At 39.2% G+C, this 15,836-nt stretch overlaps 1 protein-coding gene and 1 pseudogene across 1 annotated transcript; one reads left to right on the top strand and one right to left on the bottom strand.

The window, feature by feature from the left end:
* Positions 1–3,577: 3,577 nt before the first annotated feature.
* OR10G3 (olfactory receptor family 10 subfamily G member 3) lies at positions 3,578–4,519 on the top strand. The gene is given in 1 exon segment (NM_001391658.1): positions 3,578–4,519. A coding segment is annotated over 1 exon segment (942 nt).
* Positions 4,520–14,873: 10,354 nt separating this feature from the next.
* On the bottom strand, positions 14,874–14,972 carry LOC111769859 (U6 spliceosomal RNA; annotated as a pseudogene).
* Between the last annotated feature and the right edge of the window lie 864 nt (positions 14,973–15,836).

The following is a 15,836-nucleotide window of genomic DNA, read 5'->3' as shown; positions in this document are numbered from 1 at the left end:
TACCACTTCATGGATTCATGGTAACAAAATTTGACATTGTCTGATTTTAGAACTTGTACTTAATTCTAATATATCTAGGTTTAGAAATAGAGTAGCAGCACCAGTTTAGAATCTTCAACAGAATGAACCATCAAACTCTTAAAATTATTATTCAGATCACAGATAAAGCTATGGCCTTAGGACACCGAGGAATAATATTGCCTATGAATTTTTTAAACTCCTTATTTAGCAACCTGAAATAACATGATTTACTAAGTTATTTTGGCTCATTTATGGGAAGAAATGTAAGAAAAATGTAGAAAGAGTACTTGACTGGAATCCATAAAATGTAGCTAGATTTCTTAGTCTAGAACTATGCAGCCATGGGACTCCTCTGTCATTCAACCCTAAGGACCATGAGAACACTATGCAGATGTTCCATGAGTTCATAACACCCTAGTCCACTGAGGTTTCATCAGTGTCATATTTCTTTCTCTTTGAGCCGTGTTTTTCTCTCTCTCTCCAGTTTTATTATGGAAAGGATTTAAGTCATCTCAGAGCCACATCTGGGATATTAATAAATTGGAATAAGTAGAAGAGTGTTCACCCAGTGAATACTAAGCTTCACGCTTGTTGATCTATGGTAATGGCAGTGGCACAAGGAAGATGGTCTTGACAGATGAGGGTAAGGGAAGTTGTCCTATTAATCTTTATAACTACATGGGGAAGAAAAATTGTTAAAGAAAAGCAGAGAGGAAAGCTTAATTGCAACTGGAATGAGATGACACCTAATAAAGACAGTATTACAAATAGGGTTACATCCATCCCCTCATCCCTCCCATTAAGATGGCTCTAAAATCTAAGGGTAAGATTAGGAAATATTATTCTCTCTAGTTGAATTAAACAAGAATCAGTACACTATATCCCTATCTACAGGAAATTTCCCAAAAGAAATAAAAATTCCTAGAGAGTAATTCAGGAAACAGAGAACATTCTCTAATGCAAACAAGAAAACAGTATGGAAAACAAATGAGGAAAAAATCATTGAGGGACTCTAAAAATTTAGGAAAATGTGTTGAAGAAAGTCATTGGAAACAATAAAGGAAATATAAAAGAGGTATTGACTCAGGGAGAAAATAATTAGAGTAAAACTTTGTCAATGTATCCCCACTACTGCCCAGAAGAAAAAGATATATCTGAAGGGAAGATTGAAGTATTCCCTTAGACAAAGGTACTGTGTAATTTACCAGGTGTAATTCATTGAGACTTATTGCAGCCTAAATCGTGTGCTCCATCAAATTCCCTTTGCTCTGATTCAAGACAGAAATATACATCTGATTCCTAATTTGATTTCCAGAGACCTTGATATTAGTAAGTGGTTGCCCTTGGTAGCAAACACACCAATTTAGTCATGGGAGTGAGATCTCCCACTATAAATTAACAAATTGGTGGTTTGGTTTACAAGTCATTCTCTCAGGTATTTGAACAGCGTGAATTGATTTCCCAATGCCTGATTCCTCTAGGGATACCTGACAAAATCAGGCTTCTAAATCTGCAGAGTTTAACCTCAGACTTTTGTAACCCCAGAAAAGTAAAGCATCCTATGACAACCAGACCAGAGCAGCCCCCTGAGCTCATTCAGGCCAGGACTGCTGCCAGGCACAGTCGTGAATTTCTTAAGGAACTTGTATGGGAACTTAAACCCTCTTCACTTTCTGATGTTGAGAAGTGGAAGGAAGAGGCCAGTGTCTGTAGCCCTGGCATCTAGAAGAGCTCTGTGGTCAACCATCCCTGCTTTCCTGAAACTAAAATATTTAAAACTGAAAAAGTGGCCAGTCCTATGGCTTAGTGGTTAAGTTCTCATGCTATGCTTCAAGAGGTTTTGCCGGTTCGAATCCTGGGCGCAGACATGGCACTGCTCATTAAGCCATGCTAAGGCGGCATCCCACATGCCACAACTAGAAGGACCCACAACTAAAAATACACAACTATGTATGGGGGGCTTTGGGGGAAAAAAATAAAAATAAAATCTTTAAAAGAACAAAGAAAAATCACAACTAGTATTCCATTCACTTGAAAAAGGGCAGCACAACAGGGGGTGGAAGGATTTACTGCTTCTCTTTTTAAACTCTATAAGAGATGGTTAAATAATGAGAGGTAAGCTTTGATAAAGCATGGATACAGCAGGTTTAAAGTTAAGTGCCTAATGTAAAGATTATTGAGTATAACTACCCATTATTGGTCACTGCTTGCCAGAATTGGGTCCAGAGTTGCATTCCCCATCCTCATAGACTCAATAAGGAAACGAAAACCCAGGGGAGCTGTGAAGCTTGCTTGGAATCAATAGGCAAGCTCTTGACCCAGATTCATTATAATATTCATATTTAGGGTTTTCAGCCAGCAGCAGGACCATCTGTCCATGACGTCTTACTCAAGGGCTGCCAGTTCCCAGCTCTTCTCATTCACTTGAACCAGAACATAGGAGTGAAGGTAGAAGGAATCATTAATCAGAGAGCTCCTGAAATTTCCTGTTAATCTCACTCTCTTTCTTCTGAGTAAAGTGAATCATTCCAGAGAAAAATCAATCAACCCATTGCAATTTGTTTGCCATCCCACCTTAAGCCACGAATGTAGATAGTAGAGAACCATACAACTAGGAGAAATTTCAAAAGCTCATTAATCCAACCCTTTTCTTCCAGTGGGGAAATACCAATCAAGGGATTAAACTAAGAACTTAAAATAACTCTTCCACACTGACAGCTATTTCCTCTGCTCTAGCCATCCTCTCATCGTCTCTAATCATCTTTGGTTTTTCTTTAATCTCTGATGTCTCACCATGACCATCCCTTTTTGCTTCCTCCTCTCCTCTCTTCCTTTACCATGTTCCAAGACTAAAGTATTATACACAAAGAAACTGAAATACACAGCACTAAGTACCAACCACAACTTTACTTATATGCTTGCAGCCTCATGGGCATTCTCTTCCCTTAATTGTGAAGAACTTGGAGACTAGGCTTGTACAACATCAGCACTGTCCCACACAGCTAGCCATGTAATCAAAATTCTATTCCATTCTTTCTACTACAAAGGAGGAAAAGGAATTTTCTCATTTCCTTTCTGCATACTCTCCACTCTATGTAAGTTTACATTCTAGAAAAGATAAGAATGAGCCAGTAGCCTCTGGAAGTTTCTGAACTGGCAGAGCATCTAGCAAAGCAAATGTCCTTTCCCACACACGTTTCCAGTAAACCCCTAATCTCTGGCAAAAGTGCTCTAGGTGCAAACTCCTGGGAGCAAACGTTTTCTGTAAAGATTTCTGTAAATATTTTAGGCTTTGAAGGACAAATGCAGATACTCACTTCTGCCATCATAGCACCAAAGCAGCTACAGACAATATGAAAGTAAATGAGCAGGGCTGTGTTCCAATAAAACTTAATTTACAAATCAGGCCAACTCTTGCCATAAAACATACTTTCTCCCTATAAATCATCTCTCCACTAAAGAAAGAACCTTCTTTTCTCTGGTTCCTCATCATTTCCCTCTCTCCTCCACGCTAACTCTTGTTTTGCCCATTCTCTAGGTAAGATCTCTCCAGAGGATGGAAAGAGTCAATAGCACATTGTTGACTGAGTTCATCCTGACAGGAATTCTCTACCCACTCAGGTTAAGGACATTTCTTTTTGTGTTCTTTTTGCTAATCTACATCCTGACTCAGCTAGGGAACCTGCTTATTGTAATCACTGTCTGGGTAGACCCGCAGCTCCATGCCCGCCCCATGTACATCTATCTTGGTGTTCTCTCCATCATCGACATGGGCATCTCTACCATCATTGTCCCTCGTCTCATAATGAACTTCATTTTAGGCATCAAACCCATCTCGTTTGGTGGCTGTGTCGCTCAACTCTATTTCTATCACTTTTTGGGCAGCACTCAGTGTTTCCTGTACACATTGATGGCCTATGATAGGTACTTGGCAATATGCCAGCCCCTGCGCTACCCTGTTCTCATGAATGCCAAGCTGAGCACCTTGCTTGTGGCTGGAGCTTGGGTTGCAGGATCCATCCATGGAGCTCTCCAGGCCACCCTAACCTTCCGTCTGCCCTACTGCGGGCCCAACCAGGTAGACTACTTCTTCTGTGACATCCCTGCAGTTCTGAGGCTGGCCTGTGCTGATACAACAGTCAACGAGCTGGTGACCTTTGTGGACATTGGGGTGGTAGTTGCCAGTTGCTTCTCTCTGATCCTCCTCTCCTATATACAGATCATTCAGGCCATCCTGAGAATCCGCACAGCTGATGGGCGGCACCGGGCATTTTCAACCTGTGGAGCCCATGTAACCGTGGTAACCGTGTACTATGTGCCCTGTGCCTTCATCTACCTGAGGCCTGAAACCAACAGCCCCCTAGATGGGGCAGCTGCCCTATTCCCCACAGCCATCACTCCTTTTCTCAACCCCCTCATTTACACTCTACGGAACCAAGAGGTGAAGCTGGCTCTGAAGAGAATGATAGGAGTCCTTGGGACTAAGAGTAAGGTTTGAAAGTGTCTGTCTCACATTGGGGAAACCTTCACATTTACGATTTATTCTAATGTTTACATTTCGGTGAGTTTTGTTCTTCTTGCTTTTTCTCTTTTATGTAGCCATATAATATCAATACAACAAGATCAAACAGAGGTTGAAGTAAAATACTACTTTATAGCAGTCCTTAGTGTCACCTTCAGATAAACAACTCTCAGCTGCTCCAAGAGTAGAGACTAAGACTAAAACCACTCAGAAGATAGCAAGAGCTGGCACACTTGGACTTTCAGAAGTTTGGTACACCAACAGCATCCAATGGGCTTTTCAGCTTTTAGGCTGACATTGATCAAGCCCTCATAAGATGGACTATAGTTCTTTTGACGGGACAGTGTTCTTCGGTTCTGTTTCAATTGGCTGTATACCTTAGGAGCTAGTGCTAGAAGAGAAACTATAGATGCCCTGCTGCATGCATCTGACAAGCTCGGCTTTGGGGACTTCCTGAGACTACTATAGAAAGTAAAGAGGAACTAAAGTGCTTACTCTTCCTTGCCTGCTAAAGACAGGAACCTTCTCTTAAACTGGTGCTTTCACAAACTAAACCGAATTAAACAATCCAAGAAAGAGATTGCAATACAGTCTTTTCAAATGTGTCAATAATAAAATCCCTCACACCAAAAAGTAAAGGTCAGTGTGAATTTTCCCATTAAAAGAAAATAGGGCAATTAATCAAGACACCAGGATAATTTATCCGAATTAGTATTTCGTATGAATTTAGATTCATGAGGTTGACAAGCTTTCATTGAATTGGCCAGTGCTTAATCAATATGGGCAAATTTTCTGCAACATCACTGGTTTCAACCCCTTAGCGCCTTTACTCTTATCCTCTTATGCTTCTGCCTCATTCTCCAGCTTCTTATACTGGATGGTTGCTTTATCCACATTATGAAAGCATGTTTTCTATAAAACAAAGTCTCTTGGTCATAGCAGGGAGTTAACAGTTTGGTCAAGTGTATGTTCACCTTGAAAGGACTCACAAGTTCGCCTAATTGGTAAGGAGACAGAAAACTTACCATTCTCCCTTAGATGAAGGTGAACCACACAATTTTCAATATTTTGTTCAGAAAACAAACAATACACTAAATATCAACTACCTCAAACTAGAATATTACTTACGAAATATCTAATCTTTCAAAATATTTAATTAAAAAAATGGTTGAATAGCGAATTACAAAAATAACCTTAAATCTACAGCTTGCAAACCAAAGACATTCCAAAGGCTATTATACATCTTGTTCCTGTTTTTCCATGTGCTTAGCATAATTGCTATCATAGCTATTGTCTTGAGAATTAATAAAATGAGGTTAAAATAATCTGTAAACATATAATAAAAATACAGATCAAGGGCCAGCCCCAGTGGTGTAGTGGTTAAGTTTGGTGTGCTCTGCTTCCACAGCCATGGTTCAGTTCCCAGGCATAGACCTACACCACTCGTCAGTGGCCATGCTGTGGCGGCAGCCCACATACAAAATAGGGGAAGATTGGCAACAGATGTTAGCTCAGGGTGAATCTTCCTCAGCAAAAAAACAAAATAATAGATCAAAATTGAATCATTTTGAAGCAAACATTTGTTTAAAAAGTAGATTGGGCACTGTTATGATTTGTTAAATTAACACTTATTAAGTGGAGCACAGGGTGCTGGATGGTAAAACATGGTTCAACAATAGACCACAACAGGAATTGAAATAAAGAAGTTTATTACAGGTCCTAGAAGTATCTGGCATGCCTCCAGGGGCTCCATGGGGAGGTCAAGGCAGAGCACAGACAAAGAGAGGCAGGACCTGGGGCACATGTCTTTATTCAGGTCCATGGGTGGAATGTTTTGGGATTCTGAGGCTAAGCCTGGATTGATCAATTCAAACCAAAGGAATATGATTTTGATAAGTAACATGGGGGTCTTATCTAAGGGGCCCATAAAAGAAAGACACTAGGAGGCAAAGACTATTGATCACAAGAGCTGTTGAGGAAGTCATATCAGGGCCTTATATTTGCTTGTGACTCTGAGGGCTGCTCTCTAGAGCATGTGGTTGCATGAGGGGGCTAGTGCCCCTGTAAGGGTCACTGCAGGCTGCTTAGCCATTGTACTTTAGAGTGTACAATGGTACAGTCACTATGGAGAACAATATGGCCGTTCCTAAAAAAATTAAAAATAGAATTACCAAATGCTCTAGCAATCCCATTTCTGGGTACACACCCCAAAGAATTTAAAGCAGGGTCACAAGAGATATTTGTACACCCATGCTCACAGCAGCATTATTCACAATAGCCAAAAAGTAGAAGCAACCCAAGTGTCTGTCGATGGATGAATGAATAAACAAAATGTGGTATATACAAGCAGTGGAATATATTTAGCCTTAAAAAGAAAGGAAAGTCTGACACATGTTACAACATGGATGAATGTTTAAGACCTCATGCTAAGCGAAATAAGCCAATTACAAAAAGACAAATACTACGTGATTCCACTTTCATGAGTTACCTATGTAGTCAAATTTATAGAAACAGAAAGTAGAATGGTGGTTGCCAGGGGCTGGGCGGATGAGAGAGTTATTGCTTAATAGGTATAGAGCTTCAGTTTGCAAGATGAAAGGAGTTCCAGAGATTGGTTGCACAAAAATGTAAATATACTTAACACTATTAAACTGTACACATAAAAATGGTTAAGCTGGTAAATTTAATGTAATATGTATTTCACCAGAATTAAAAATAAATTTAAAAATCTAGTAAGGCAAAGGGAAACGGGAGGAAGGAAGAGGGAGGCAGATGAAAAAGATAAGCGATATGTTCATTGAAGCTGGCTTAACATCAGGTTTCAATTCTACTATTCTCATTACTCACGTACGTTTGGAAATTTCCATAATAAAATATTTTTTTAAAACCATTGCCATGAAAACCTCAGGAAAATGTTTTCCAAAGAGAAGGAAAGGCTAGTACAAGGCTCTCGGATGGGAGTTTGGAATGTTTGAAAGGAAAGCAGATGTTGTTGAAGTGTGGGGGGCAGGGCACACGATTACACCAAAGGCGCAGGCAAAGCTCAGATCATGTAAAACCTTGGAAACTATGTAAGAAGTTTGGATTGAATCTAATATGATGGGCAATATGTTAGTTTTCTATTGCTGCATCACAAGTTATCACAAACTTAGCAGCTTAAAACAAAGCCCGCTTATTAGCTCTCAGTTTTATAGGTCAACAATCCAAGCACAACATGACTTGGTTCTCTGCTCAAGATCTCAGAGGGCTAAAATCAAGGTGTCCCTGAGCTCTGTTCTCATCTAGAGATCAGGGTTGTCTTCCAAGCTCACATGGTTATGGCAGAATTCAGTTCCTTGCAATTACAGGACTTAGGTCCCTGTTCCCTTGCTGGCTGTCTGTAGAGGGCACCCTCTGCTACTAGGGGCTGCCAAATTCCTTGCCACATGGCTCCCTCCATCTCTAAAGCCAGCAACAGAGAATCTCCCTCATTGGGAATTCCTCCCATGCTTCAAATCTCTCTCTCCACAAAGAATCCTATCCTGTTTAAGGGTTCACGTGATTAAGTTAGGACTACAAAGGATAATCTCCCTATTGAAAGATCAACTCGGTAAAGAGAGACACAGAGGGACAATATATAATGATCAAAGGGACACTTCATCAAGAAGAAATAACGCTTATAAATATCTATGCACCCAACACAGGAGCACCAAGATTCATAAAGCAACTATTAACAGACCTAAAGGAAGATGTTAAAAACAACACAATAATAGTAGGGGACCTCAACACCCCACTCACATCAATGGACAGATCATCCAGACAGAAAATCAACAAGGAAATAGTGGAGCTAAACGAAAAACTAAAACAATTGGACTTAATAGACATATATAGATAACTTCACCCTAAAAGAGCTGAATACACATTCTTCTCAAGTGCACATGGAACATTCTCAAGGATAGACCATATGTTGGGAAGCAAGGCAAGCCTCTACAAATTTAAAAAAATTGAAATAATAACAAGCATCTTCTCCGATCATAGTGCTATAAGGCTAGAAATTAATTACAAGAAAAAAGCTGAGAAAGGCACAAAGATGAGGAGACTAAACAGCACACTACTGAACAAGCAATGGATCATTGAAGAAATTAAAGAAGAAATCAAAAAATACCTGGAAACAAATGAAAATGATAGCATGCCATACCAACTCATATGGGATACAGCAAAAGCTGTATTAAGAGGAAAGTTCATCCCAATACAGGCACATCTTAACAAACAAGAAAAATCCCAAATAAGCAATCTTAAAGTACACCTAACTGAACTAGAGAAAAAAGAACAAATAATGCCCAAAGTCAGCAGAAGGAGAGAAATAATAAAAATCAGAGCAACAATAAATACTATTGAAACGAAAAAGGCAGTAGAAAGGATCAATGAGACAAAGAGCTGGTTTTTTGAGAAGATAAATAAAACTGACAAACCACTAGCCAGACTTACAAAGAAAAAAAGGGAGAAAGCTCAAATAAACAAAATCAGAAATGAGCGAGGAGAAATAACAACAGACTCTGCAGAAATACAACAGATTATAAGAGAATACTACAAAAAACTATATGCCAACAGAATGGATAACCTAGAGGAAATGGATAAATTCTTGGACTCCTACAATCTCCCAAAGCTCACTCAAGAAGAGGCAGACAATTTGAACAGACCAATCACAAGGAAAGAGATTGAAACAGCAATCAAAAACATCCCAAAGAATAAAACCCCAGGACCAGATGGCTTTCCTGGGGAATTCTACCAAACTTTCAGAGAGGATTTAATACCTATCCTTTTCAAGCTATTCCAAAAAATTAGGGAAGATGGAACACTTCCTAACACATTCTATGAGGCCAACATCACGCTGATACCAAAACCTGACAAGGACGCCACGAAAAAAGAGAACTACAGGCCAATATCACTGATGAACATAGATGCAAAAATTCTAAACAAAATTTTGGCAACCAGAATTCAGCAATTCATCAAAAGGATCATACATCATGATCAGGTGGGATTCAGACCAGGGACACAGGGATGGTTCAACATCCACAAATCAATCAAGGTGATACACCACATCAACAAACTGAGGAATAAAAACCACATGATCATCTCAATAGATGCAGAGAAGGCATTTGACAAGATCCAACAGCCATTTATGATGAAAACTCTGAACAAAATGGGCATAGAAGGAGACTACCTCAACATAATAAAGGTCATATATGACAAACCCATAGCCAACATCATACTCAATGGGCAAAAACTGAACGCCATCCCCCTGAAAACAGGAACGAGACAAGGATGCCCTCTATCACCACTCTTATTTAACATAGTACTGGAGGTCCTGGCCAGAGCAATCAGGCAAGAAAAAGGAATAAAAGGAATCCAAATAGAGAGGGAAGAAGTGAAACTCTCGCTGTTTGCAGACGACATGATCTTATGTATAGAAAACCCCAAAGAATCCATTGGAAAACTCTTAGAAGTAATCAACAACTACAGCAAAGTTGCAGGGTACAAAATCAATTTACATAAATCAGTAGCATTTCCATACTCCAATAACGAACTAACAGAAAAAGAACTCAAGAACACAATACCATTCACAATCGCAACAAAAAGAATAAAATACCTTGGGGTAAATTTAACTAAGGAAGTGAAGGACCTATATAATGAAAATTACAAGGGCTTTCTGAGAGAATTGGATGACGACATAAGGAGATGGAAAGACATTCCATGTACGTGGATTGGAAGAATAAACATAGTTAAAATGTCCATTCTACCTAAAGCAATCTACAGATTCAATGCCATCCCAATCAGAATCCCAATGACACTCTTTACAGAATTAGAACAAAGAATCCTAAAATTCATATGGGGCAACAAACAACCTCGAATTTCTAAAGCAATCCTGAGAAAAAAGAACAAAACGGGAGGCATCACAATCCCTGACTTCAAAACATACTACAAAGCTACAGTAATCAAAACAGCATGGTACTGGTCCAAAAACAGGTGCACAGATCAATGGAACAGAATTGAAAGCCCAGAAATAAAACCACACATCTATGGACAGCTTATCTTTGACAAAGGAGCTGAGGGCATACAATGGAGAAAAGAAAGTCTTTTCAACAAATGGTGCTGGGAAAACTGGAAAGCCACATGTAAAAGAATGAAAATTGACCATTCCTTTTCACCATTCACCAAAATAAACTCAAAATGGATCAAAGACCTAAAGGTGAGACCTGAAACCATAAGGCTTCTGGAAGAAAACGTAGGCAGTACACTCTTTGACATCAGTATTAAAAGGATCTTTTCGGACACCATGCCTTCTCAGAGAAGGGAAACAATAGAAAGAATAAACAAATGGGACTTCATCAGACTAAAGAGCTTCTTCAAGGCAAATGAAAACAGGATTGAAACAAAAAAACAACCCACTAACTGGGAAAAAATATTTGCAAGTCATATAGCTGACAAAGGTTTAATATCCATAATACATAAAGAACTCTCACAACTCAACAACAAAAAATCAAACAACCCAATCAAAAAATGGGCTGGAGACATGAACAGACATTTCTCCAAAGAAGATATACGGATGGCCAATAGGCACATGAAAAGATGCTCATCATTGCTGATGATCAGGGAAATGCAAATCAAAACTACACTAAGATATCACCTTACACCCATTAGAATGACAAAAATATCTAAAACTAATAGTAACAAATGTTGGAGAGGTTGTGGAGAAAAAGGAACCCTCACACACTGCTGGTGGGAATGCAAACTGGTGCAGCTACTATGGAAAACAGTATGGAGATTCCTCAAAAAATTAAAAATAGAACTACCATACGATCCAGCCATCCCACTACTGGGTATTTATCCAAAGAGCTTGAAGTCGGCGATCCCAAAAGTCCTATGCACCCCAGTGTTCATTGCAGCATTGTTTACAATGGCCAAGACATGGAAGCAACCTAAGTGCCCATCAACAGACGATTGGATAAAGAAGATGTGGTACATATATACAATGGAATATTATTCAGCTGTAAAACAGAACAAAATCATTCCATTTGCAGTAACATGGATGGACCTTGAGGGAATTATGTTAAGTGAAATAAGCCAGCGAGAGAAGGATAATCTGTGTATGACTCCACTCATATGAGGAATTTAAAATTATGGACTAAGAACAGTTTAGTGGATACCAGGGGAAAGGTGGGGTGGGGGGTGGGCACAAAGGGTGAAGTGGTGCACCTACAACCTGACTGACAAACATTAATGTACAACTGAAATTTCACAAGATTGTAACCTATCATTAACTCAATAAAAAAAATGGAAAAAAAATAGTAATAATATTCCAAACAAATTATAAAATAGGTATACAGTTTAAGCATAACAAAGGTTTAAATGAGGAGATATAAGGTTGGGAAAACAGGCCTGGTCCGGAGTCTTGGGACAGCTGTCTACAACAGATGCCGTCTTCTTCTCCTCCTGATATTGTCCTTTTCAACAGGGCTGCAAACAGTCTTATTTGATGTCTCTTTCAAGAAATAAATTCTTCAGGTAAAAAAAAAAAAGAAAGAAAGATCAACTCATTTGGGACCTTAATTTACATCTGCAAAATCCCTTCACATCAGCACCTAGAAAGAATTTTGATTGTGTTTGATTGAATAACTGGCAGAAAGTGTGTACACTAGAGGGAAAAAATCTTGGAAGCCATCCTAGGCAGATACTTAAAATCTTCTCAACTTTCTCAATTTTCATACATAAAACTGTTACTGGACCAGGTTCGGTTTTGCCGACCACCCAGAAAGCCAAACACGGAGATGATGAGATTGCAGCAGGAAGAGAGTTTAATCACAAGGCAGCCATGTGAGGAAGCAAGAGCCTGAGTCTCAAATCTGCTTCCCAAAAAATAGGGACTTAGGGATATTTATGGGATAGGGGGGCAAGGTGGTCAGCAATGTGGAGATAGGTGATTGGAGGTGAGGAGAGGTGAGGTAATTGATCTGCACAAGTGTAGTCAGACTCCATGCCTCTTCATAGGACCCATGTTCACAAAGTGATGGCGTTAGCATGATTTGATGGTGGAGTTTTTAGCCTCTTGGCGTCAAAAGGTCATGTAACAGACATCTGCATGTGCCCAGTTGATGAGTTGGTGGTCTCAACCGGCCTGAAGTGGACAAGGAGTTCTAATTCATGAGAAACAGTTCACCCACCCATTACCATGGTGACCCAGGCTCCAGGGAGATGTTATCTACCTGAATGCAGTGGGAATCAGACAGCATATTGCCTAAACAGCACAGGTAACAATGGGTGGGTTAAACAGCTAAAAGCTATAATCAGTAATTGCAAAAAGGAAAAAAATCTTTAGTTCCTAGCTACTTAATCATCAATGACTCACTCTCTGCTGGTTTCAAAACTTTCTCCATTTTCATAAAATGGATGATTTTCTAAAAATCAGCTGCAAGAGATGCAGTTACCAGCCTCCAGCTCCAGAGTCTCTGGGACACTGCAGCCTCAGAACCACACTATCCCCAGAAAATGACTGAACCCAGTGGGGACACTAGAGTCAGGCTATTTCCGCCCAACTCCACTTTAGGCAGTCTCTGCCCTGGACCTCCCACTGGGCCACCTGAGACTTTCTCAGAACTGCACTGCAGTCTGAGAGTCTTCCTACCCGGTCTTCCTTCCTTATCTCTCTGGACTGGCTGTTCTGACTGAATCTTAGAGTCTGCTTCCCAGAGAAACTGAATTAAAATACCCGGCCATATAGAAACTTGCAATTAAACAACACCACACAGAAATTTCAATGTCATCTTTCCTTTTCTGAGAGGTGAAGTTTTCTTTTTTCACTGGGAGATGTACGCTGGCCTATTTCTTTCCAGAAAGGAAATCCCAGTGGCGCGTCCATGATTGCCACACCAGGGATGTGCTCCATTCTGCAATTTTGGGGATGCCTTCTTGCCCCATTTACTATCCATTGTCCACCTAAGACTATGGTTGTAAGTGTAATTCTTCTATCATTGTCTTTCTAGTAGGCTGAGATTTGTGTCTGTTTTGTCCACCACTGAATCTCCAGAAGAGAGCCTGGAACCATAGCAGATGCTGCATGAGTATTTGTTGAATTAGTAAATTAATATAATTAGATCTCTTGCCCCAGTACTTTATAAAAGGAGACTATTAGAACCCCTGCCCTTCCCTCCACCTCTTCTTTGCCTTGCACCTCCCAATTCTGTCATCTGTACTTTTTAATTGCCTGAGTTGATAATATTTATATTCTATACCATAACCATCAGTAGATCTTGTGTTTATGGTGATTCCAAATATGGAAGACCATTAAAAAGCATTTACCTAAAGAGTATTACATTATGACTGTGTGTATATTGTTCAAACGTTAAGAATGCTGTGACTACACATCCCACTTGGTTACCTTTCTTGCTTTCTTGCTTTCCATGCCTCTATCCTGGAGTTTTTACAAACTTTTAATCTTTATATCTATTCTAATGATTCTTTTTCCTAGAGAACTCCGTTTGAGTCCTCTCCCCTCCATTCAGTCTGTTCTAATCGCTCTCATGACCTTCCACAACTAGCATCTGGGGTCTTTCCTCTAGATTGGATCCTCTGTTACCTGAATTCTATATCTTAATCTTTTTTATTTTTCATGCTCGTCTTTATAGACTAGATCTTAGAATAGCTTCCTAAGAAACAATATATAAATTGTAAAACTTCTGAATCTTGACATCTAAAAATGTCTTTAGTCTGCTTTACATTTGACTAAATATTTGGTTGAGTATGGAATTCCAAGCTGAAAATCACCAATGTCTTTGAAGACCTTGTTTTAGTTGTCTTCTAGCAGCCAGTGTTGCTAACCAGAGCTCTGATGCTAATCTAATTCTCATTTTTTTGTGGGCCTCTCTAGAGGCTTTTATAATCTCCTTTATATCTTCAATATTCTGAAATTTTACGTGTCGAAACCCTATTTAATTTCTTCTTCTCTGACTTTAGTAAACACTTTGAATTTGAAATTTTGTGTCTCCCTTCAGCTCTGAGAAATTTTATCTTATTATTTCCTTGATAATGTCCTCCCCTCTGTTTCATTTGTTCTCCCTAGAATACCTGTTAATCAAATGTTAGACTTCCAGGATTCATCCTCTACATCTTTTGGTTTCTTCTCTCATATTTGTCATCTCTGACTTTTTATTCTATCTCCTTGGAGATTTACTTGATTTTATCTTCCTCATCCAATAAAATTTTCTGTTCAACAGTCACATTTTCATTTCCAAGAATTATTTCTGATTCTCTGATTATTCTGTATCACATCATACATGTTCTTGTTTTATGGCTGTAATATCTTCTTCACAAATTTGCATGTCATCCTTGCTCGGGGGCCATGCTAATCTCTGTATCATCCCAATTTTAGTATATGTGCTCCCAAAATAAGCATGAATATAATATCTTCTTGAATCTCTCTAAAAGTATTAATTCAAGTTTTAAGTTGCCGCTTATTTTTAATTCTCTTCTGCTTATGTAATCTCTGTTTCCTTCAGGGTCACTTTTTCTATTTGATTATTCTTTCCCAGTCATAACTTGCCCTTCATCAGCCTGCCAACCCTCCTCTGTCCCACACACATTAATATATTTACTCTCTAGTTTTTCCCTCTTTTATTTTACTTTAATCAATGTCTTTCACATTCGTGCATATTAAATTCCAAAAGTTGTACATGCTCATGGTAACATGTTTAAAAACACAACATTTTTTTTTTAAAGATTTTATTTTTTTCCTTTTTCTCCCCAAAGCCCCCCGGTACATAGTTGTATATTCTTTGTTGTGGGTCCTTCTAGTTGTGGCACGTGGGACGCTGCCTCAGCGTGGTCTGATGAGCAGTGCCATGTCCGTGCCCAGGATTCGAACCAACAAAACACTGGGTCGCCTGCAGCGGAGCGCGCGAACTTAACCACTCAGCCACGGGGCCAGCCGCAAAACACAATATTTTTTAAATAAATAATCACCCTCTGATCTCATTTCCTGAGGTAACCATGTTAAAGGCTTATTGTAGCATTCCTTAACTTTCTCTATATTTCTAGAGACATATAAAAACACCAATAAGCACGTATAGATATTTTATCTCCTTTCAAATTTGAGATCAGACTATATACATTATTCTACAATTTTTCCCCCTCTACACACTACAACATATAATGTACATCCTTTCAGGTCAATACATATGAGTCTAACTCATTTTTTCTGAATATCTGCACAACAGTCCTCAGAATGGGTTTCCATAATTTATTTAATCATTCATCTTTG

Source organism: Equus caballus, chromosome 1 (genome assembly GCF_041296265.1).
Source record: "Equus caballus isolate H_3958 breed thoroughbred chromosome 1, TB-T2T, whole genome shotgun sequence".
NCBI classification, from domain to species: domain Eukaryota; kingdom Metazoa; phylum Chordata; class Mammalia; order Perissodactyla; family Equidae; genus Equus; species Equus caballus.
This window is presented reverse-complemented; position numbering and strand designations above follow the sequence as displayed.